This window comes from Bidens hawaiensis, unplaced genomic scaffold, assembly GCF_021521415.1.
Source record: "Bidens hawaiensis isolate Kalapana, Puna unplaced genomic scaffold, B.hawaiensis_p1.1 tig00039279_1, whole genome shotgun sequence".
NCBI classification, from domain to species: Eukaryota; Viridiplantae; Streptophyta; class Magnoliopsida; order Asterales; family Asteraceae; genus Bidens; species Bidens hawaiensis.
The window spans coordinates 5559-30283 of NW_027496917.1; the positions used below are offsets into that span (position 1 = coordinate 5559).

The 24725-nt window shown below is 35.8% G+C and overlaps 1 protein-coding gene across 1 annotated transcript; it reads right to left on the reverse strand.

Moving 5' to 3' along the window:
- Window positions 1-19886: 19886 nt before the first annotated feature.
- Window positions 19887-24310, reverse strand: LOC143591130 (vacuolar protein sorting-associated protein 25-like). The gene is made up of 6 exons (XM_077071431.1): window positions 24246-24310; window positions 20828-20967; window positions 20678-20731; window positions 20286-20374; window positions 20110-20185; window positions 19887-20034 (listed from the first exon to the last, which is right to left on the reverse strand). The coding sequence occupies exons 1-6, from the start codon at window positions 24305-24307 to the stop codon at window positions 19913-19915; spliced, it is 543 nt and encodes a 180-aa protein (XP_076927546.1). The 5' UTR covers window positions 24308-24310; the 3' UTR covers window positions 19887-19912.
- Between the last annotated feature and the right edge of the window lie 415 nt (window positions 24311-24725).

Below are 24725 nucleotides of genomic sequence, written 5' to 3' on the forward strand. Positions count from 1 at the left end.
TAAGGCCCGAACCAAAAAATAAATAAATATGGTTTTCAATTTCATCTCATTATCAAGAACAAAGGGTCTAAATAGCATATCAATACCAAAATTACTTACCGTAAGCCATGTCGAATTCAAAGTTTTGAAACTCTGTCCTGATTGCCTACGCGCCCATTGTTCTTCGTTACCCTAATCGTGACTTGGTGTCTTCTTTGTATCAGGGCCGTCTCATGGATAAGCTAAATAAGGCAATAGCTTTAGGCCTCCAGCATTTTAAGGGCCTCCGTTTTAAACAAGAGTTATATATGTATTGTGAGTTTTTTAAAGTAGAATTCTTTTAGAATTAGTAACTCATTGATAGGCTAAAATCTAAGGAGGATTGATTCATATCCATTATCACTGCATATAATCCATATTATATAATTCTTGTATACTCTCTAGCGTTATACGCATAAAGAAAAGAAAAAGAAAAAGGCCTCAGCATTTTAGTTAGTTTTAGGCCTCCGAAGACGTTGAGCCAGCCCTGCTTTGTATTAGGAGTGAAGAAGAAGCAGTTGATACGTTAGTATGGGTTAAAGTTGTAATAATAAGATTTCCCTTAGTTTTTTTTCACATGACTCTCATTCTGTTAAGTTTTTAACGAATGTTAGACTTAGTACCCAACTTTGTTACAAAATTGAAAGTTGAATACCTAAACAAATGACTTTTAAATGTTAATACCCAATGTTGTTACTTTCATGAAACGTTTGGCACCAATTGTGTAGTTAAGTTAAAAAATTATAAAAATTGGGGTTGACCAATGGTGCAGCGTCGGTTGATAAAACTTGATCGTTGGTAAAACTCGACCGTTGTCGATCCCGAGCGTTGAGGCGGTTGAGTCTACGTGTGTCGGTTTTCATCATGTTCGTTACGGTGCCGGACTAAAAAAACAAAAATCAGCATTTGGTCGGTTTCCGTTACGGTACTGGAACTAAAACAAAGCGCGGCGAGTCTACACGAATTCGATCGGTTTTCATCGCGATCGACACGATACCATAACTAAAACAAAATAATGAAAAAAAAAACAAAAACAAAATTCACATTCGGTAGGTTTCATTACGTTCATTGCGGGTTGAAATTAAAAAAAAACAAAAAAAATACTACCAATAGGGTGCCGCAAAATGACCCGATAGAGGCTTTGCGGCACCAAACTTTTAAATTATTATATATAAAATAATTATTTGCTGATATGGACAAGTGAAATTAACCCACAAAATAAAAGAGTATCGGGTTGCTATAAATCGTCACATAAATATGAAAAACTCAAACCGCGGGGTTACCGGAAATGAAAACAAGCAGTTTACTCCGTAATTCAAACCGCACGCAATTTAACGTTTATGGAAAAACAGGAACCATATGGTGTTCAATTGTAAGGATGTAATTTTTGTCCTGCTGAAGGAAAAGTTAAAACTTAAAAGATCTTGGTTTTCTTTGATCTAGAAACCGATCCAAATCGAAAGCTGTTACTTTGGACCAATGGTTTTGATATACAGTGTTTGAGCGTGTAACCCTTTTTCTGGTGATGTACTGTACTTTGGTATAGGCTAGTTATTGTTGTTCCTTTCTTAATAAAATTTTTGCTGGTCGTTAAAAAAAACAAAAAGATTAATACATCAAAGTGATCTTTTTTAAGAACATAACTAGTATTTTACCCGGTGCGTTGCGCCGGGTGGGTTGGTATAATTCGGCTAGTGGTAAAACCCAAGCATTAAGGTAAGTCGACACGAATTCGGTAGGTTTCCGTCACGTTCGTTACGGTACCGGAAATAAAAAAAATCAGTATTCAGTTGGTTTTCGTTACGTTCGTTATGATAGTAGAACAAAAACAAAACATTGCGAGTTTACGCGAATCTGGCCTGTTTCCGTCACGCTTGTTACGATACCATAACTAAAGCAAAACAAAAACGAAACTGGTTTTCAATTGATGTTTGTTATGTACATTACAGACTTGAGAAAAAAAAAGAAAAGAAAAACAAAACAAAAAAAAATAATCAACACAGATTGACTAACTAGAAAAACCTTAGGCATCCACGCTTACTAACACACGGCACTGGTTATCAAACAGTCCCTGCCAGTGTGACTCAACTAAGGGAAAGCGTATGCTTCATCATATTCAACTAGTCAAAACAACCCTATAAGTAATTATCATAGCAACTGGCACAATAATCGTTCTGATCAAAATAAACCAAAACTGACTGAGTGCACAATAATACTAGACATCAATACTCATAGATTAATGAATGATGGTTACAATTATTCGTTCTTAATACATGAGAAAAACTGAAAGATACAATACTCTACATCCCGGGTATGACTCGAAGGAACTACCCGCGCATCGGCATCTCTCAGGCTTCGGTTATGATATGGTAGGACATGTATGATGCTTGGAAGTGATGATGGCTCTCCTTGCTGCTCTAAAAATCGCCTGGAAGGTGAAGAATCCCGTTTAAGGTCGTCAAAATGTAATATAAAACAAAACCCTAACTTTCACGATTTTGGGGACCATCGTGTAGCGCGATGGTCTCCTCTCCTGGTCCATCGCGCTACGCGATGGACCAAAGTCAACGCAGATCATAATGAAGGGCATCACGTAGCGCGATGCCCTGTCTTCCACACCCATCGCGCTACGCGATGGGTCACTTCACTCAGCAAGTCCATATTAAAGTCTCGGTTTGCGTGCTAGACATCTCGGGTCTTCATTCCATGCTCGTACAGGCCCAAATTAAGCGCGTTAAGTACCTATGACCTGAAACACAATAAACATGTATGAAGTACCAAAGTTCCTAAACTAAACGATTAAAACGACTAAATTAGCAAACTAAAATATGTACAAATAGGCCGAACATCACATCTCCACACTTATCTTTTGTTTGCCCTCAAGCAAAACTCTAAAGTAAACATTAACCACCATCATAGATCAACCAATTATAACCATTAATACTAGTAAGGTTTAAGGTCATACCCAGTTTCCTAGACTGACCCTTTCTAGATTGACAACCCACAAATACAGTTAATGCTACCATAAAACTATAGAATCGCCCAGACAAGTGTACTTTGTTTCCAGTTAGGGCATACATGTTCACACCCCTCACACTATCAACACTCCACTCGGTTTAATATATGGACTGACAAAAGATGTGCCAGTATATGTCTCTGCCCTCAAAATACCTAATATGAGTTACAACTTAATATACTTGCAAGTCAGTCTTATCTCCACTCATTACCCACCGGTTGCATAAAGACTCGGACTAAGGTTTTTGCTGAGGCTTAGGTTTGGGTGCGGATTAGGCATATTTAGCGACTTAGGTGGATGAAACCCAGTTAAATAAACCAAACAAACAAACTCAAATACAGATGAACTGCTATTTACAACTGAATACAACCAACTAATAACTCTTTTTTTTTTGCCTTTGTTTTGATTTTTTTTCTTTTTTTTGATATTTTTTTTACGAATAACCGATATTAAATCAAATATTTACAACTCTGACCGAGACACATGTACATTGTGTACTATGCTCTACAACTGATTATATACAACTCGATAACGAACTGGATTTTATCACACGGGTAAAAATAAAATAAAGGCCGAGGCTGAAATGGTGTGTAATGTTTAGTTTAGCAAACGGAAAGGAATAAGGTCCAAATGGGCTCCTAAAGGATAATGTCGGTTAAGGAATTTATTTAGTAGGGAATTATGTACGGAACGGGTTTTCTAAAGTCCTAATCTCCATATAGGTGGTGGTATTAAGATCTCGATAAGCATTTGACAAGCAAGTTCTAATTCTGTAAAACATACCGGTTTTCCTCAATCAATGACAAGACATGTTTTATACCTATTATATAATATGTGTATTAAGTATAAGGGCTAATCTCACAATATGTCTGGAAATAAAGGCTGCAGATATGAAACATGTATACCCGTCCCCTTGACTCGTTATCCCCGCCTAAACGATTTCATTTTCAAATTCTCATTTTAAAAAACATTTGTCGGGAAAACTATCGAGAAGTTGAAAAACCAACAATGACCAAAAACCTCTAACTTGGCATTAATAGCAATAAGTGACAGTTAATAATTTAAGTTTCTGAATACTATTCGAGGTACTATCGGGCTAAAAATTTCAATTTTCCCCCATCCCCACACTTGAGGTTGACATTGTCCTCAATGTTAAAATAATAAAACAATTAACGAACATTTGGGGAACGGGGTTAAACTGACAGTTTAACAATTCAACAACTCGGGGAACAAATGTGATGGGCTTAAGCAAATTATACAATTACATTCCTAACAACTAAAATAAAAATAACAAAATAGTTTATGAAACTCACCTGATAATAATTACAATGCAATGCTAACTCGGCCCTTAACTCTTAACATACTCGTGACACACGTCTCCACTACTGATCAATACCGACTAACCATATCTGCAAAATCTCGAGATGTGTAGAAGCAAGCTTCTCACCAGTGTAAGACATAGGTCTTTTAAGAGTTAAATTATATTATAAAAATCATTACTAAGCTGAATTAGTTAGTTTCATAAAAAATTTTGGTAATAAATTAAAAATGATAAAAGACCTAACACACTTTCGTAGGAATCACGGTTGCATTTAGCATATGCAACAAGCCCTTTAAACCCCCCGGTAGCCCAGGTGGAAGAGTGGGGTCTCGTGAGGGTTTATAGTGAACCACACCCACAAAGTTCCAATACAAAAAATATATATATACACGTACCTGGATTAACCGTAGCAAAGCATGAACGCACTCCGGGTAGCTCGAATGGCTAAAACCTCGTTTTCTGACATCTTAACCGAACACTTCAAACCCTATTTTTTCTCCATGTGGCATCCCTACACTTAATTTCTACTATGATGGCATGCTTGAAATAAACGTTAAAGTAATATACAAAGATAAAAACAAAAGCTTAGAATAAAAATAAATTACAAAATACAAAGCCGGGTTGCCTCCCGGTTAGCGTTGAATTAGATGTCTACAGCTCGACAATACCTGAATTCCTCATGGTGGTCGAAGTGAACACTTACCCACCGAGTTTCCAATATACGTTCAGTAGCTTACATGCCGAGTCCATAATCGCTTTTCAGTGATTGGCATGTTACTTGAATGATTGTCGCGAGGCCATCTCTTGATTATTTGTCCAATATCATGCAAGCTTACTTTCATGTCATTCGTTACCAAGCCTTCATCACCATACCTGTTGTTTGGAATAATAAGTATTGGAGAAGGCATATGATACACCTGGGCTACCTTAGGCTCTTTATACTCTGAAGAAGTTGTGTCATCTGCTTTAATCACACTTTCACTTTCTTGCTCTGGAAAGATCAACAACCTCATCCTCTTCATCACTATCAGACAAAGTACCACTAGCCAACTGCCCTTGGTCTCGTTTGATTTCTATTATATCCTCAGTGTTCTACTTGAGCAAGGCCTCAAGTCTTTTATCTCTTAGCTCATATTTCTTTTCTTTTTCCATCATCCATCTGTTATGTTCCACTAACACGTTCATGATAGTATCGAGCTTAGAGTTCAATATATTTTGCTGCTCTTCATCAATCGACTGAGGATATTCATACTCACCTTCATCATGAGAATATTCATAATCATCTTCGTCATAAGGATATTCATAATCATCCTCATCCCAATCTGGTTTGGTGTGCTTAATCTCTTCATTAATTTGATTGGTCCACTTAGACTCAAGAGATTTCCTTTGTTGTTCTGCTTTCTTGTTATTCTCAATCATCATATTTATCATTTTTGTCAAGTTTGGATTCCACCGTGTCTTGGTAACTTGAGAAATAAAGCATCTCCTGTTCATAGTTGTCATAATACGGCTCTTGATCACATTGGTAATCCATTTCTGATTGAAAATATTCATCATGATTCGGTGTTGTGTGTTGTTTAGAGTGTGAATAATATGGCAAACTCTCTTCATCTTCATAGCATGTCATCATATATCTCCGCCCATGCCGACGCTCTTGCCAATTTTGTGAAACTGCTGGACAATCTCGATCGTGATACAGGCCTTCACAATTAAAAAAATCACCATCACTACTCATGGTGACAATAACGTGTTCGGGTTTTTGGATTTTCTGTTAAGAATAACCTGCAAAAAGAACTAAAATACCCAAGGTAAAATGGAACATAAATAAACAAAAGAAAACAAGAAAAATATTTTTGTATTTTTAAATTTTTTATTATTTTTTCAAAAAGCTCAAACAAACGTTATAACACTAAGCGCACTAGCTCCCCGGCAACGGCGCCATTTTGATGCTAGACTGTCGCAATCTAGTAAAAAACAATTAAATCAAGGTCCTAATCACCTAAGCTAGTCAGGATAAGTACGGTGTCGAACTACGAGGAGTATGTGGTCAGTGTGCAGTGAAACTGATTCATAACATTATGAAGTAGTTCAAATAAACGAAGTGCTGATCACACTAGCAAACAGTTTGGTTTTAATATTGATCAAACAAGTAAACAACTTTCAAGCAATTAACAAAGACAAGTCACACCCAGGGATTTAAGCAAGTAAACAAACAGCTAGCTAATGCAACTTAACAGATTACCGATCAATAATCAACACAGATTGACTAACTAGAAAAACCTTAGGCATCCACGCTTACTAACACACGGCACTGGTTATCAAACGGTCCCTGTCAGTGTGACTCAACTAAGGGAAAGCGTATGCTTCATCATATTCAATTAGTCAAAACAACCCTATAAGCAATTATCATAGCAACTGGCACAATAATCGTTCTGATCGAAATAAACCTAAACTGACTGAGTGCACAATAATACTAGACATCAATACTCATAGATTAATCAATGATGGTTACAAATTATTCGTTCTTAATACATGAGAAAAACTGAAAGATACAATACTCTACATCCCAGGTATGACTCGAAGGAACTAGCTGCCCATCAGCATATCTCGGGCTTCGGTTATGATATGGTAGGACATGTATGATGCTTGGAGATGATTGGAAGTGATGATGGCTCTCCTTGCTGCTCTAAAAATCACCTGGAAGGTGAAGAATCCCGTCTAGGGTCGTCAAAATGTAATATAAAACAAAACCCTAACTTTCACGATTTTGGGGACCATAGCGTAGCGCGATGGTCTCCTCTCCTGTTCCATCGTGCTACGCGATGGACCAAAGTCAACGCAGATCATAATGAAGGGCATCGCATAACACGATGCCCTGTCTTCCACACCCATTGCGCTACGCGATGGGTCACTTCACTCAGCAAGTCTATATTAATGTCTCGGTTTGCATGCTGGACATCCCGGGTCTTCATTCCATGCTTGTACAGGCCCAAATTAAGCGTGTTAAGTACCTGTGACCTGAAACACAATAAACATGTATGAAGTACCAAAGTTCCTAAACTAAACGATTAAAACAACTAAATTAGCAAACTAAAATATGTACAAATAGACCGAACATCACAAGCCTAATTTTTAGTTTGATTGTAGAAAATTATAAATTTTAAAGAAATCTGAATACGCTATCATATGATGCTTGGGTAGGTTTAAACGTTAAAGTATACCGGGTAGCCGGTGATATAAACTTAAAACTTGCACTTCTAGTTTTAGTGGTTAATACTTCATAGGCGTATGGTTTTATGGCCATAAATCCGGTATTGATAAGATGTCTCGGGTTCGGAGACCACGGGTCTTTTTACGGTTGTTCATCTGGGTATCTTCGGATATTTAAATCATAAAAGATTTTAAGCATAAACCCGCAGTTTACTGCCATTACACTCACTTACATCAATTACAATGAAGTAAAATCTTGATGATCCAGTGATCATCCCGCTGTTAGTCATACGTGGTCCTCTTACTTGCGTCCCATACCATTAAGAACAGGATCAACTAGAGACACGACGTATGTAAACCGACAGATGGAAACTTGTAAAATCACGTGTGGTAATGGGTCCGAGGTTTTTCTTGATAATGGGGATATGTCATGTAGTGGGGAACACTAGCTAGTTAGTTGAATAATTGAACCTTAATCGTATCTAATGGCTGCTTGGTATACTTTGATGTTTAAATTTAGGTGGATAAACAATATCCTTGATCGTCTTAGTTGTTCATGATAAATGTGCAACAATGTTTTAATATGCTATTATGAGGTTTAAGTCAAGTTGGAGTGGTTTGATCCGGTAAAATCTAAAATAAAACGGGTCTTGACTGTGGGTTCCACTAGATTATATACAAAATAATAATAATAATATTTTGATCTTACTTGTCCCGGTAAAGACAAAGGCATAGGTTTAAGTGGACAACAATATCGGTGATCGCAGTTTTTGCGTTGTTTCTAAATTTTAAGATAACCTAATATGTTTTTAAGACCGTATTTCTCCGATTCTGATCCCATTGCAAAAAAAGCTTTTTCAGGGACGAAAAAGAGTAAGTGTGGGGATATTTGATGTGGTCTAAATTATATATATTTTTATATAAATATTTCCTACACTTTTAAATACTTTGAGCTAGGTTTTTGTTCAAACTTACTCTTATTTGGTTCATATGTGAGGTTTTAAGGTTTTAAGGTTTTAAGAGAGAACGAACTAAATTGCGAAATTTTACTTACGAGATTTGAAAGACGAGTGAACATGTCTATTTAACCTATGCATTTTCTAAAGATTTATTGTAATTGTCTCACTTGATTTAGAAATTTATTTTCTTTATTTGTTTTTATCAAAATCAATAATAATTTATATAAAAAACAATATATGTCGTGAACTTTTATAAAAATAAATTCTAAGCGATTAGTGACATATATAAAGAGTTAATGAATGAGGTAAACTAATAATCTCTTGTTGTGGCAGGCAAGTTTAACGTATTAGAGATGGATGTTAAATTTTAATGGGCTCATCAATCAAAAAGATGGATCAGTGTTAGTTTGGGCTGGGCCACATATCAGATATGTCGGTGCTTGGTAATTTAAAAGCGTTACGAAAAGGGTTGATGGGGGGGAGCTAGCAGCCGCCATCTTTGGTGGCGTTGGTTTTGAGCAGCCGCAAAGCAGGGAGAAAGAGACGGGAAGCAAGATGAAATTTATAAAGCAAACCTTTGGTTCAACCAAATAGCATCCGGGTTCAACACCTATTCATCCAAACATTCTTATTATTTGGTTTGAATTTATTATTTTCGTCATGAATTTATTGTTTGAACCTATTTACTTTCTTTGTTCTTGAGTATGGTTGTTGGCTAAACCCTTAGACTGCCTAGGTTATGATGAACCTACTTCGATGTTTTGATTTGACTTGGGAGTATTTATCGTTATGGTTTTTATGGTTTAGTAAAAGATTTATTTATATTAAATTGATGCGTATGAATGCTTAGGATTGTTTGATGAGTTTTATTCCATAGCTTTCCTTGATTATTGTCTGTCATATGATAGGTTGCTATTAGGTCAATTACTTTGTGTTCTTGATTATTTTATGATTGATGTCATGATAAGATCATAGGAATAATATTGTCAAATAAACCTAAGTGTGCGGCTAACCTAAAATCTGTAAAGTGCTAGTTTATTGATAGATCTTTATTATTTAATCTTGTTAGTTTTAGTTCTTCGTAAGGAGTCCGTTTAGGGTTGATTATTTATTATTGTCTATTGAATCAATTAAATATTGTGAATTGTCTTTGATTTCCGCGCTGTAAGGTAGGATTTCGTATAAAGGAACTAAATCATAAATAATTAGGTGACCGTAAGGGAACTTGATTTTTAATACTGGTGTGCATTAAAACTTGTTAGAAACCCATAGGTGTCTCTTGAGAAGGGTCAGGGGTCCTACTTGGGTTTTCTTTTAAGTGTCTATTTTACGATCTCTGTCCATAACTAAATGTTTTCCCGGTTAAGTCATAACTGAAATTTAGGGGATTCTAGCCTAGGTAGTTTTCTAATCATCGTCTTATTTTAATTAACAAACTTTTGCTTTTGTTTAAATTACTCGTTTTCTTAATTAGTTTTAAATTATGGTATTAAATTAGTATTTTAAATAAAACCCCCCAAACAAATATAAATTAATAAGTCGTGTTTGTAGTCGAGTCTAATTAGCTAATAAAAGTAATTTAGAGAGTCTCATGGGTTCGATATCCGGACTTACTTAGCTTTACTAGAGTCGATCGGTTCACTTGCCGGTTAGTAGTTTAGTCGAGTTTTAGAGAGTCTAGAGTATTACTTAGTGTTTATTTTTAGTTAATTTAATTAATAATTGTTAAACTGCTTTTAACCCATCAAGTTTTTATCACCATCCATATTTGGATGACATTCAACCACGTGGGCCTCCCAACTACATGTAATCTTCAAATGACAATGAAGTCTATGTGGGATTATGTCTTAAAACTTCGGCTCAACAAAATGCATATAATATTTCTAATGGTGGGTTTCATATGAATGTGGCTAATAAAAAGCCTAGCCCACATGAGTTGGAAAACAGAGCGCAAACCGTGAATAATAATAATCACATGGATGTCCCTTTTGACCCGGGTGGTAAAAGTTCAGAGTGGGGCAGGATGATTCATGAAGTCAAGCTATTTAAATGGGATGCGATAATAAATCGGAATCGGATTGATGTTCCTTTTGATCCCGGAGGCTTGTGTTCGAAGACAAAATCGAGGATGAGTTTTTTTTCGAATAGAGGGAGTATGATGCAGGAGTATCCGACCCATTAACCAAGCTCGGCCTAAATGTTTGTTTTCATTTATAAATAGGATTGGTTGTTCAAATGGCTCTACGTGAAGGCGGGTGTTTTCTTGTTCGAAGAGTCGCCGACCGAGGCATCGACAAGAACATTGGTGGTTCACGTGCCCGTGGAGAAGATCGACTGCCTACTCGCATATTCGCCACCAGAGGCAGCGATGGAGTCTGTCCCGACCCACGGGATATTGAAGAGATCAAACGACTGCGACAACGAGTCTGCGATCTTGAGGAGATCAAACGACTACGACAACAAGTCCGCAATCTTGAAGAGATTAAGCGGCTCCGAACACGAGTCCGCGATCTTGAGTTAAAACGGGGGTTGAGCAAGACGGAAACTGAGTCGAACATCGTCGTCGGGGACGAAGGTGACGATGGAGAGGAGTATCCATTTAACGGTCATCTATGAACCAACCAATCCCGGGGGTGTATTGAAAGATAGACCCAAGTTTGATGAAGACGATTTTAGCTATGATTTTCCGCCCTTGTATGATGTATACGAGTGGTACTCATGGACACTTGGTGGTGAGAAAGATGGAAGTGTTACGGTGGTTAAAGGTAACAAATGGTGTTGTGTCGTCGGCTAAAGACACGATATTTCCATTTAGTCAGCCGAAAATCTCGTCAGTAAGTTGGGAAGAGTTGGATTTTACAAATTACGTTACATTGTTTAAAATTTGAAAATATGGAAATGATTACCAAATATATATTTTACGGTCGCTGACTCATGGGAACCACTAATTTCGGGAAGTCAAGTAATGCGGTTGAAGAAACACTAAGTGAACCCACGGGCAGATTATAGATAATCTGGGGGTTAAGTAATGTTTCCCACGAGGATGAGGTCCGGCAGAGAAGGTTGTTCTTCGGGGGACCTGCAAAACAGACACCGTAAGCTCGTCACTGAGAAGGGGGGGTTCCTCCTTGTGACCACCCTCCTGCGTGAGAATCAGACTAGATTGCTCTGAATATAAGTGTATATTAAGAGATTGCTAGATAAGATTGAGATATCAGATGATGTCCTTACCATTCCAAGGTGTTGGAGTATTTATAGCCGAAGGTAGGTTTCCAAGCAGGTACAGCCGGCTGAATAGTATTCCTGTTCTACCAACAGCGGACTACGCACAGGCCATGCTGGTTGGTGGATAGGTTACGGCCAACAGTAATAAGGTCGGCTGTATACTGTTCCTTTACTGCCGGCTACGCACTGTTCCACCAACTGTAGGCTGCGCACGTCCCATCGTAAGGGTTGGTGAGTAGGCAGCGGCTAATAGTGACAAACAGTACTAGAGGGTGCTCCTCCTCGTATTGTTGTCGGTGAGCTGTCACCCTGTGATTAGTTCATGGGCTGCTCTGGTCAAATTGTCTGTTCCGCCCATACCTTAGTAGGTATAGTACGAAAGACCTTCCAGAAGCATACGGACTGGCTCATTTAGGCGGGAGTATTCCCGCCTTGCTCATTCCTTCATGTGACTACTGAAGTAACGAATGCCTTGTGCGTGTAGCCTTGCTGTTAGTGCGGGTAGCCTTCCCTGATGGCTTGTATCCGCAGCTGCGGGAACAGGCGGGGTACTTCACCATTGGGAGGCTTTCCCTGCGGGTACAGCTGGCGTACTGCGCGTAAGGTTCTTTGAGCATGGTGGGTCCTGCTGGAGCAGTTGGTCATTGCGCAGACGACACTGTTCAAGGTGAGTCTTGCGGGTCCAACTGGGCTCTGCTGGGACCTACCTCTTGGTGGTGAGAAAGATGGAAGTGTTACGGTGGTTAAAGGTAACAAATGGTGTTGTGTCGTCGGCTAAAGACACGATATTTCCATTTAGTCAGCCGAAAATCTCGTCAGTAAGTTGGGAAGGGTTGGATTTTACAAATTACGTTACATTGTTTAAAATTTGAAAATATGGAAATGATTACCAAATATATATTTTACGGTCGCTGACTCATGGGAACCACTAATTTCGGGAAGTCAAGTAATGCGGTCCAATAGGAAAATTATTTGGGAGAAAATCTTGGCACATGATGATAATTTGAAAACTCAAAGGGAGATGGTTATCGAAATTACGATAAAACTTTTGATGAAAATAATTTAACTCATAATTGTGATCATTGGCACGATGGAAATACACTTGGAAAAGGTTTTATTTCAAGAATTGATTAATAGTTATAAATTTGAAGAGGAATTTATTGTTAATCCTAATTTGAAAAATTACAATGTGATCCAATGTTTACAACTATATGGCTCTCTGCTAGTTGGATGTAAACTATTTAAGCGGGTCAATTTTAGAGAGAGCGGGAAACGATCCAATGCTTCAATCGATCCAGGTGGTATATGTTCAGAGCTATGCAAGACGATTTGTGAAGTTGAATTGTTTGGGCAACTCATGGTGAAAACAATAAATCGATATCGAATTGACGTGCCCTTTGATCCTGGTGGTGTTGGTCCGAACACAAAACTCGAGGACGAGTTTTTTTCGAAGAGGGGAGGTATGATGCAGGAGCATCCGACCCATTAACCAAGCCCGGCCCAAATGTTTGTTTTCATTTATAAATAGGATTGTTAGGTCTTTTGTTTAGTTAGTTGATTGATTTTAATTAAGAATTTGTAAGCTTTTAAGCTTTGTTTACCAAATCATTCGGTTTGAATCGTTTGAATGAAATCATTGTGTTCTTGAACCATTTGATTGCTAGTCGAAACTGCATCAAAGCACATGCTCATTCTTGATCAGCATATAGATATTGTCTGGTTAACATTTTGAGAATATCAACAAGATATTAACTTGACAGGTGTCATGCGTGATTCAAAAAGATTAGTCATGGTATTCCAAACTATATAACCAACATTTAAAATTTGAGGGAGGTTTTGGAAGTAACGTTATTTTATGAACTATGTTGTAGTATTTGCTTTTTTTTTTTTTCTTTTTTTAAGTGAATTGTTTATTTCATGAACACTTGTTGGAACTGGTTTCGAAATCTTTATATGGATTTCTTAACTGGGTTTTTTATATTTTCGTAAATCAAGGTTTGATTATGTGATGCGGTAGCATCAATGGTCTAGGCCCTTGGGCTCATGAGTGTTAGTGGATCGGGCTCAAAGGTGGGCTCAGCCGGCCATGACATAAAAATTAGTTGCGTGGGCCTGGCAACAAGGAGAATGATTAGGGTTGGACAAAAAATTGGAACCCTGAACCGGATCCAAAAAAACCCGGAACCGGGTTTTTAATGTCTGAACCTGTACCCAACCCTATCCATAGGGTATAGATAGGGTATGCATTTCAGTACCAAAACCCATACCTGAACCGGGCCCGGTTCCGGTTTTCGGTGATACCTGAAAACCGGAACCGAGTTTTTCCAATACCCGAAACCAGGTTTTTCAAAAACCCAATCAATACCTGAAATTGCCCGAAAAATACCCCTAAAAAGTGCAACCCTTAAAAAAATCCAATCTATACGCGAAAAATATCTCTAAAATAAACAAAAACAAAGACAAAAGAAACCGAAAATAGGGTATTCAAAATACCCGGTTTTAGAATACCCGGTTCTATAACCGATGCATAGTGTATGAGACAATACCTGAACCCGACCCGGGTATTATCAATACCCGATTTTTCAATACCCGGTCATACCCGGAACCGGGTATTTGTGTTTGTGCATCTATTAAAGGGACTAGAGGTGCACAGACAGGTTTAAAATTCAAAACAAGTATGGGTTGAAACTGGTTCGGTTTGGTCACCAAAATTCAAAAAACCGGTTTATAATCGTTATCGGTTCAGGTTGAAACCATTTGACTTGTTTTGGTTTAGGTTTTGACCGAGTTTTTCCGGTTTTGGTTCGGTTAACTAGTTTCAGTGGAGAAAATTACAAAGCGGTCCAAACCCACGATTCCAATCGATTCCAAACCGGTTTATGCATAATCGGTTTCAAATTGGTTCGGTTTCAGTTCTATTTTCTGGTCGATTCCGTTAACCGGTTCTTTTGCCCACCTCTATACGGGAGTAAGAAGTGAAGAATTTTTATCTCATTTTCTTTAGATTTATTTACGAAAAATGGCCCAAAATTGCCATCAAATTAGGGTGAAGAGGAGTATGGCGGAAACCTTAGGATTATATACCAAAATATTTGGACTTGTTAAAGAAAAAGGAGAAAAATGGAAATTAAACCCAAAACCGAAGGAATGGAAATCAAAGAGTTCGAGAAAAATGGGGATGCACTGATAGAAGAAGGGGTGGAAAAGATAGTCAAGAATACACGACTAATGTAAGAAGAAGTGAACGAACGATCGTGGAAGAAGCCGTTACACAAAATAAGTGCAAGATGAAAGTTTTGGTGATGAAGATATCGGTTTAGACAATGAACCAGCTGGTGACCAAAGGATCATATATAGTAATTCAGAGACGGCTATGAGGCAGGGCCGGGTGGTAGAACGACCCCGGCCCGACACCCCGATAGGTCCAAATTTTATATACTTTTAAAGAAGTTAGATAACTTTTTTTGAAAAAAATATATTTGTAATATTTAAATGCAATTACTCAACTAATTTAAGACCCAAATTCTTTTTCGCCTCTGGCCTAAAAATAATTCATGGTTTTCAGAGACGGCCTGTTATATACCAAATGTAAATAGATTAAAGGGGGAATGTTAAAGTGTGACAAGTCATGGGCTTATTTAGTTCATCTATTATTTGGTTAATGGGTCAGACAATTGAATATGTATGTGCTTAAGTACTTATGGGACGTAAAGTTTTGTAAGCCCAGATTGTGTTTATGCAAGTCCAGTATGTCAAACAATTGTCAATTTATGGATCATTGGTTGTTTAAATTCTGTTGTGTTTGTTATGTAGTATTGATCATGAAGAAGAATCCTCGTTCGACGATTCGTGTGTTGCTGCTGTCTTACAATATTCTTTTGTCTTTTCGCTCCATGTTGTTGACTTTTATCCATTCCGGACTTTGAGAGACAATGTGACTAAATTAGTAAGAAGAGGAGGTGCATGCAATAAAAATAACGGACTGTACGTTTAACACAACCCTTTCAAATTCTGAGAAATATTCCAGTGCAAGTTGAATGATATAACACACTTATCCTTATTCTAGTCTGTATTGAAAAAGAGTGTTTACATCGAAACATAGGGCAAATGGGCAAAAAGGTGCGTCGCTATCTCTTTGCAAAAAAAAAAAAAAAAAAAAAAAAGCCATAACCATTGTAAGTGTAAAAATGTAGAGTAACAAACAGAAACATATATAATTCTGGTGGTGACCATCCTTCAAAAACTGATTATATATGCACATTAATCTTATATTAAAATCTCGTAAAATAGAACAAAAAAAATCACATATTGTAAATTCACATAACCTTCTATATGTTTTTCTTGCAAAAACTGTCACCTTGATTCATATAATTAAGCTTTGTTGTGGATGGGGTCTGACCCTTTTCTAACAGCTCTCTTGCTTGATTGATAATAATCAAATTCCTTGTGTACACTTGGAGGAAATGAATTTGCCTTATGGTCCTCCACCGCATCCGCCTTGAGCACCCGAACATTCAATCGTAGTTCCATCGCAATATCTCTAACGCAATAAACCGTATGTGGTTCGGTTGCGAATATTCCAATGAAGGTAAGAAATATGAATAACTTATGTTTACCAGGATACATGGTATGCATATTTTCTTTAGGAAAAACTTGGTTAAATGAATCTATGCAGTTTTGATAGGAGGTTTTATATAAGAAATCAGGTGTGGGACCCACATGACATATATAACAAGTCTCGTATTATCCCAATCTGCCAATCATAACCCTTTAATCTAAAAAAAGAATATGACTAGGATGACTAATTAAGGAAAATGGAACAGTACCCTTGTTAAGCTAAGCATCTTTTTGTTAACCTCCACAAATTAAGGACCAAACCATTTTCTCGAGTTCCATGATGTCTAACAAGTAACAACACTTATCGTTCTACGGGCGTAAATGAGCCATCTTGCTGGTGAGCTACTCAGAGTCGATCGATTCATTAAAAAAGTTGAATCAGGTAGAGCTTCGATGAGCGCTCAAGCCTAAAAGTAAACTTGTTTAATAAATGAGTCATAGTGAAAGCTTTACTTATCAAGCTCAAGTAGCTAGGCTTGCAAGCCAAAACGATCTTATTATATATTTAATATATAATAAATATTTTTTTCATAATAATAGTTATTATATGTTAAGTTATGATAAAAGTAACTAATTGTATATGCTGCGTGTTATTTAATTATTACTACAATTACATATATATAAATAATTAGAAGAAAATTATTATACAAAGGACGCTTAACATACAAAGCATGCAAAGTCTTAAATGTAGGTTGTATAATTATTATACTTCACGTAATTATTAAGTCATGCGTAATTATGACGTAAAAAGATTTTTTTGAGCTTTATACGTGACGCTATTACAAGTGTCCGTGTATTAGATCATTTACTTGAATAACTATAAATTAATACAAAGAAAATAATCAAATTATTAATAAAAACAAATCGAGCCCGAACTTGAGAAACTACTAACGACCAAGCTTTGGCATGCAATTCTAATATATTATGAGGGTATTTTGGTAACTAAACATTACTTAGTAAGAAAAGAGAGACTTGAGTGCAAAACTACCAAATGGGCTATAATATGTTAGGCTGGTCGGAAAGAAAAAGAAGTAAACAAAACCCTAATTAAACCCTTAAAAAAACATTGGCTTTATTTATACCCTTTGAAGATCTCACTTTAGAATTCCAAGCTCAGTTTTCCATGTAACAAAAAGAAGAGTCTTATAAGTTTCTCATGCTATTTTATGTTTCTTTATGCTTTTGTTTTCTCTTTATTTTGGCCATATGTTCATCATCATCATCATCCAACATGAGATACACTATCTTTGTTTCTTGTTATCATGTAGGAACAAGATTGGGACATGCTAAAGCTAGCTTCTATACTTGTCCTTTATTATATGTTATCCCATATGATGGCGCGTCAAGACAGGGTCAACTCAACCTCGTTTTAGACTGTAGATTCTGAAATCGGAGCCCTTTTTACTAAGAAAATATACGAAAATTTTGCTTAGGATTGTAACATTATGGGATTATGATGATATGCACTTTTAATATGATTTCTAAAAGACGCACGAGCCCGCATATTAGAGTTGAGACGAGTTTTAGTGAAAAGAATCCTTAAGGATTGTGACGAAGATAATGGTAAACGGAGCCAAAGGGTCCAAGTTTAAAAATTGTGTAATTTTGTCTACAGGTGGAATTATGAGGCCAATTACTAGTCAACGGAAAGGTCTCGATAAGCCAGACCTTGTGGCAAACCGCACTGTCAGACCAAAGATCCATCATTTAAGCCTTCGATTTCACCCAAGAAGACTTTTCAATTAAGATTCGCAACATTCAAAACCTTTTATAAATAAATTGACATGTTTTCTAGCTCTAAGCATTAATTTAGGTTGTTATTTAATATTTTTACTAGATTTTCCGATTGTTATTTTGTAATTTTGAAATTTTGGCACTCTGCCAAAATTAGAATCCCTAGATAAAGGGCCCTCCAGTAATGGTTTGATCATTCCGAAATTTAATAGAAAAAAAAAACATTTCTTCTAGAGAATTACTTTCTCTGCTTATTTTACAGCTTCCACTTTACATTCTTTTGTACAACTTCAAAATTTAAAAGACAGATTGGTTTGTTATTTGATTATTTGATTGCAGTTATGATCTTCATACAAATAGTGAGGATAAAGATTTTGATCATCAATGCAGGAAGTGGGTTCGCCGACGGAATGGTACATAAAAAGGTTAGATTTAGATCATAAGATGTGATGTACTTATTAGATACACTTGCATCCTTAAAGTAGAATCCCATGGCATGATTCAATAATCTTTAGCATTTTAGCCAGCCAAAATTAAAGTGAAATGTTGGCCAATATTATTTTAACTATAATTCAAAAACTTATGATATTGGCTTTGCAGCTTGTAGATTCTCAAGTCTGGTCTTAAAGAAACTGCTTTTACCAACTTTAATGCAAGTCTTGGGTCCATGAAGGTTTGCATCAAAATACCCTCCAACAATATATACCCATTTATCAAATAAAGGTTATTTATCTAATAAGGATAAGGCATTAATGCTGCTTTCTGTTGGAGGCCAAATTTATGGAGAGAAATGAATTGTAAAAGATATAAATATTATATTTTATAATTACAAAATATATTAGTATTAAGTCATTTTATTATATTTTAAAACAAATAAAGTTTCAAATATCATTTTTTTTCATATAAACAAACTCTTTCATTGAACAAATTTAAATAATAATTACGAGCTTAAATTTTTTCTTCCCTTGTTAAGAACTTCTATTTTTATAATGAAGAACTTTAAAAGAGATCATATCTATCAAAATTTCGCTATTATGATTCATAACTTGGATGAAATAACTGACTAAGAACTTAAATGAATAATTTATGTTAAAGAAAGTGAAAAAAAAATGATGGTTACTAACATCCTTAAGAGACCATGTGTAGTGGTTGATGTTAACACAACCTTTGACAATTGTGTTGTAGTTTTAACTAAAAATTACAATATGGACAAAAAAACAGAAATAAAAATAATAAAATTGTGTGATTGGTTGATCAAGGATGGACCCAACCTCCCACACCCCTCACCTCCGTTAACATACAAACATAACGTTTTTCAATTCGTTTTTTACTTTTAAGACAGATTTTGATCGAACAATTAAGGAATACGAAGCAGGATTCGAACTTCATATCCAATTTATATCCTGCAAATTAAAGAGGGAGAGGTAACCCTTATGGTAGAGAATCTATAAAGAAGGTACACAAGTTTATGAAAGATTTATGCCAAAGTTGGTTTTCAAGACAGCAATAGGAATGTGAACATAGTCTATGATAAGCATTAAAGATGATTGCTTTGTTGGTTACTTTAAATAATATTCCCTCTTATTATACCAATACCTGTTGTTTCATAGCAACCGATAACAAAAACCGATAACAAGACAGAGTAATCTTAGCGTTGGGAGAGAAATCTCTCAATGAATATCTAAAACAACGCGTTCACAAAACAAGACCGCTTCATCACCATAACAATGATTAAATCCAACAAAAAGGTTACAATATGTAATGCATCAAGTACAAACCACATCAACCGAAAACATGGCTCTGAATAACATATTAAACAGAAAATTTCACACCTTCATCATCAGCTGATGTTCCCTTGAAGATTGCAAGCTTTCCCTTGTTTTCCAAAAGTTTAAGCGCTCTCATTAGAACACCTCGATCCATCCCATGAATATCTAAAACAGCCCGTTCATAAAACAATATTATACAACGAAACATTGATTTAGATATTGAGAAAGCGCATCTTTTACCTGTTCCACGTGATTCAATTCCTGTACGGATATCCTCAACCGTCATCACACTGTCCTCTAATCCATTCTCCTTAACCTGATCAAGAACCGAGTCAACAGTCATTAAGAAAACAAAGTGGTAAATTTGATAAATTTAAATTACATAAATATATAAAGGGTGTTTTTTTGTTACTTACAAAGTGCAATATAATGTCTGCCCAATCTTTTATTCGATGCCATAGGATAAGACACTGCCTATGATTCTTGTCCATCCATTCTGCCTGTCCTGTTCAAGAAAGTTATGTAAAATTCGTTTGGGAATTGATTATCTGGTAAACGGTTTTCTTATATGTTTTAGATAACAGAATCTGATTTTGACTATTTAAGAGTCAAACAACCAGCTTCATACAGCTGCAACAAAACTGATATTCAAGTGTAGGAAAAATCATTTTCAATAAGATTGACCAGACATTCTAATATCTTATTGTTATGACATGAAACAATAAAAAAACAATCGAACACTACATTCGACGATCCGTTTTATTACAGATTATAACAAAAGTGACGAGGAATATGAAGAGATACAAACCATCCAAGACTATAGCAGACAAGAAAGCTTCTCTAGCTTCATAATTCAGAGACCCTGCATTACCAATGATAGACGATTTATTTGAAAGTCAACTCATAGTCAAAGGGTCAACGGAGCATATAAGATAAAGTAGCATGTAAATCAACTTACTTTCAATTGCAGGGTTGGAGAACAGAGGAAAGTCTTCTTCCAATCCAATTACAAAAACCTTTTGTACCCGACAATAATTGAGAATAAGCTCTTTCCAGAGCTGTATTTGCTTCTCTCTGGTTTCTCTCACAGGCTGCAACCTAATATGAAACTGCATATAGTTATTCAATGATTTTGAAGACAATTATTTCTAGCTCAACACTTTCTTTGCAAATACTAGAGGTGCTAACGAGCCAAGCCACTCGCGAGCTATTCAAGATCGGAAAGATAAAAATCTCGAAACGAGCCGAGGCGAGCTCAAGCCACAAATAAAGCTCGTTTAGTTATCAAGCCAAACTTCGAGCTTTGAATGGGAAGATCGTTTAGGCGTGTCGAGCCTTAACGAACCTTGTGCATTCCACAGGTGAGCTTTGGCTCGTTTAAGGTAGTCTTGTTTTAAGGTTTTTCTCAAAATCTATAGAAATAACTAAAAATTAATTAATAAAATAACAAACTAGCCGAGCCCGAGCTTGAAAAACCTACTCACGAGCCAAGCTTAGGCTCTTTTAAGGTTTGCCTCAATATATTTATAAACAATAAGAAAATTATATAAATTAATTAACAAATAACCAACTAGCCAAGCCCAAGGTTGAAAAAACAACTCACAAGCCAAGCTTGAGCTCGAAACAAGCTCCCGTTAGTCAAAATGATTGAATGAGCCAAGCTCGAGAAGCTAAAAAGAGCCGCCTAGTCAAGCCCGGGCTCGGAATCGGTTCGTTTGCACCCGTGAGCTAAATAGTGATAAGTGTATACGGTGTTCTGATCTTAGGTATAAAAGCTTTGTTATTCAAAATTAGGGCTAGATAATATACACTTGTATATATATATATATATATATATATATATATATACCTAATCTAATAAAGTAAAATAATCTGGACACATGTCACTTGTAGGCTTTTCTCCTCACAATGGTTTTCCCGCTAAACCCATATTATTACCACTCGTATCTAATACCCGCTTAATATAACCCGACTAAGATTTATAACCCTAATCGGAAATCTTCAGTCAAGATAGATTACATCGCCGTTAGCTCTTCTTCAAAATTGAACCCACAAAATTTCAAGCACTTTGTTGTCGATTGAACGTTAGGGTTCTTGCTGCGATTCTCAGTCAATTTGAGTATTAAGGAATTTCAGATGGAGTCAAAAGTTAGAAACTCTACTAATTCGTTCATTCAATTTACGCCATCAGGTAATTAATTTCGATGGATAATTAGTGTATTTGTGATGTGAAATTGGATGTGTAATTGCTTTAGAGAGTGATTTTTTTGTTAACGAATGTTTGCTCGGAGCTAATGATCTTATAGGGTAATTGAGAATTGACGAATGAATCATGGTTCTTGCAAATGTTAATTCTATTTTCACCAATATAATCAAATTAGTGAGGATAACATTGCTTGTGCTGCTTCTGCAATTGAGAGAATTGCAGAAAAGCTTTGAATATGCTTCAACTACTAATCAGATAACAAAAACACCATCCTGTTAAGATTCTTTTATTTGATTTGTGTTTCATATATACACATCTAATTATTTGTCTCACGTCACAAGCATTGGCTCATCATCCTTAAATAACAACTAGAGGTGGCAGAATGGGCAGATTGACCGGGATAGGTAGTGGGTCAAAACGGGCTTGGGTTAAGTAATTCTATGTGCGGATTAGGTTTGGTCTGACTGATCCACCAACACTTTTAATGGCCTTTTTATATTTCTAAATGATTAATGCATCAAATATGATTATGAAAACCAGTAGTAATTAATAAATACAATTTCTTCCAACAATGGGATTCTCCATAATGTCAGTGCAGTAACTAATTCCAATTTAGATAAAAGTTCAATTTAGATAACTCCCATCATGTTTAACCTGTTTGACACGTTTCCTTTTAGTTTTTTTTGTTTTCTATTTTTTCCATGTTTAGCCATTAGCGATCAAAGTTAATCCAAATTGACCCATACATGAATAAACGGGCCGGAATTACCACATCTAACTATGATCTTTTTCTTTATTTGATTAGCAATCACTTGCAGTAACAATTTAAACACATTATTACCATTTTTACCTTAGGTTGGATGGCATTTTACAATCAAACCATGGGTAGACCAAAAAAAGGCAGAGGATGGCATTTTACAATCAAACCATGGGTAGACAAAAAAAAAAGGCTGATTCATGGATTAGGATACTATTCTGGTAATAAACAAGAAGATATCGAGTGCGCAGCAGTCATACACTATGATGGAGTTATAAACCATGGTTAGGTATTGGAATTGAGAAATACAATACAAACTAGAGGAAGACATTTTTTTTCCATATTATTATGGTAAAAAATACCCGACCACCAGGCTTACTTATTTAAATGTGGAATTTGGATTTGTAAGGCAAAAACAGGACTGATTAGTTGCTACGGAGCTAAACTCTTTTGCTCTTTACAATTTTGTATTAATGAAATTGTATGCTATTTTATGTTCTTGAAATGGCATATTAAAGTTAAAGTTGACATTAAACTATATTGACATTGTTTTGTTATTCTTATAACGTAGTGGATAATTTTTTTTAACTCATAAGTTAAACGGGTTGTACTTCGCAAATAGATTTTTCAAATTTGTAAATTGTAAATCCAAAACATCTTTTTACACATAGTATAGAACTGTACATAGAACACATAGAAGTAAAAAAACACAAATAGATTTTTCAAATTTGTAAATTGTAAATCCAAAACATCTTTTTACACATAGTATAGAACTGTACATAGAATACATAGAAGTAAAAAAACACATCGTTTGCAATTTGTGAATTGTGATTTATTGTTCCCAATTTTTAATACTTAGATTTTCTATGAATTGTTTGCTACCGATATTAGAACTTTCATGAATTTGTTTTCAGCTTTTGTATTTATAAGGTAAAATAGAACGTATGAATAAGGTTATTATATTAAACAAACAAAAACGAGAAGCTAAAATGGAATCACTAAAAGAATATTTTTTGAAAATATGTAATAAAGATAACGGTAACTTAAAATGTTTTTTTTAACTCTGCCGCTATAAAATTTTTAGTCTATCATTGCCGGTCTCAAGCTCGGGTAAATGAGGAGGGTTTATATCAAATAGTTTTTGAAAAAGGCCTCGATGTTTTAGTTAGCTTTTGGCCTCAAAAACGTTGAGCCAACCCTGTTTACACGCACATTAAGTAATTATTGCTAAAATTCATTTATATTTTTATTATTTTTATCATCCCGTGCATTACACGGGTTCTAAATCTAGTATATATATATATATATATATATATATATATATATAGAAATTGAATCTATGAGTATAATAATAATAATAATAATAATAATAATAATAAGCATGCAAATTGTAAAAGTAATAGAAGCAATTACGTGAAGTAAGGCGGATAATTAAAGAAGTGAGGCAACTTATTATGTTCACCAACTGTCTGCATCCTCTCCACTTACCTGTTCGATCAATTAATCTGCAATCGATCAATTAATTTAATAAATAAAACGAACCGGAATCCAAACTCCGAGATCTTACCGATTGATTCCAATTGGAAGATGAATATCGCAAATGGTTGAAACAGTACGACTCAATTTGCCCTAATTTTACAAATTCCCCAATTCGATTTTGAATTTAAGCAGTGTTTTGAAACCCGGTCCCTATACCGGGTCGGGTCAGACATTTGGGCCGTTTTCTAAAAACCCGGCCGGGTTTTGCGGGTGACGGTCGGCCCGGACCCGGTGACCCGGCGGGTGAACCGGTAAAAGCATTTTTTTTTGTTTTTCTTCATTATGATTTGGACCATGATTTTCGTTTTGGTATGTCCGATCCAACTCATGACATGAAAATGATCTTGGTTCTAT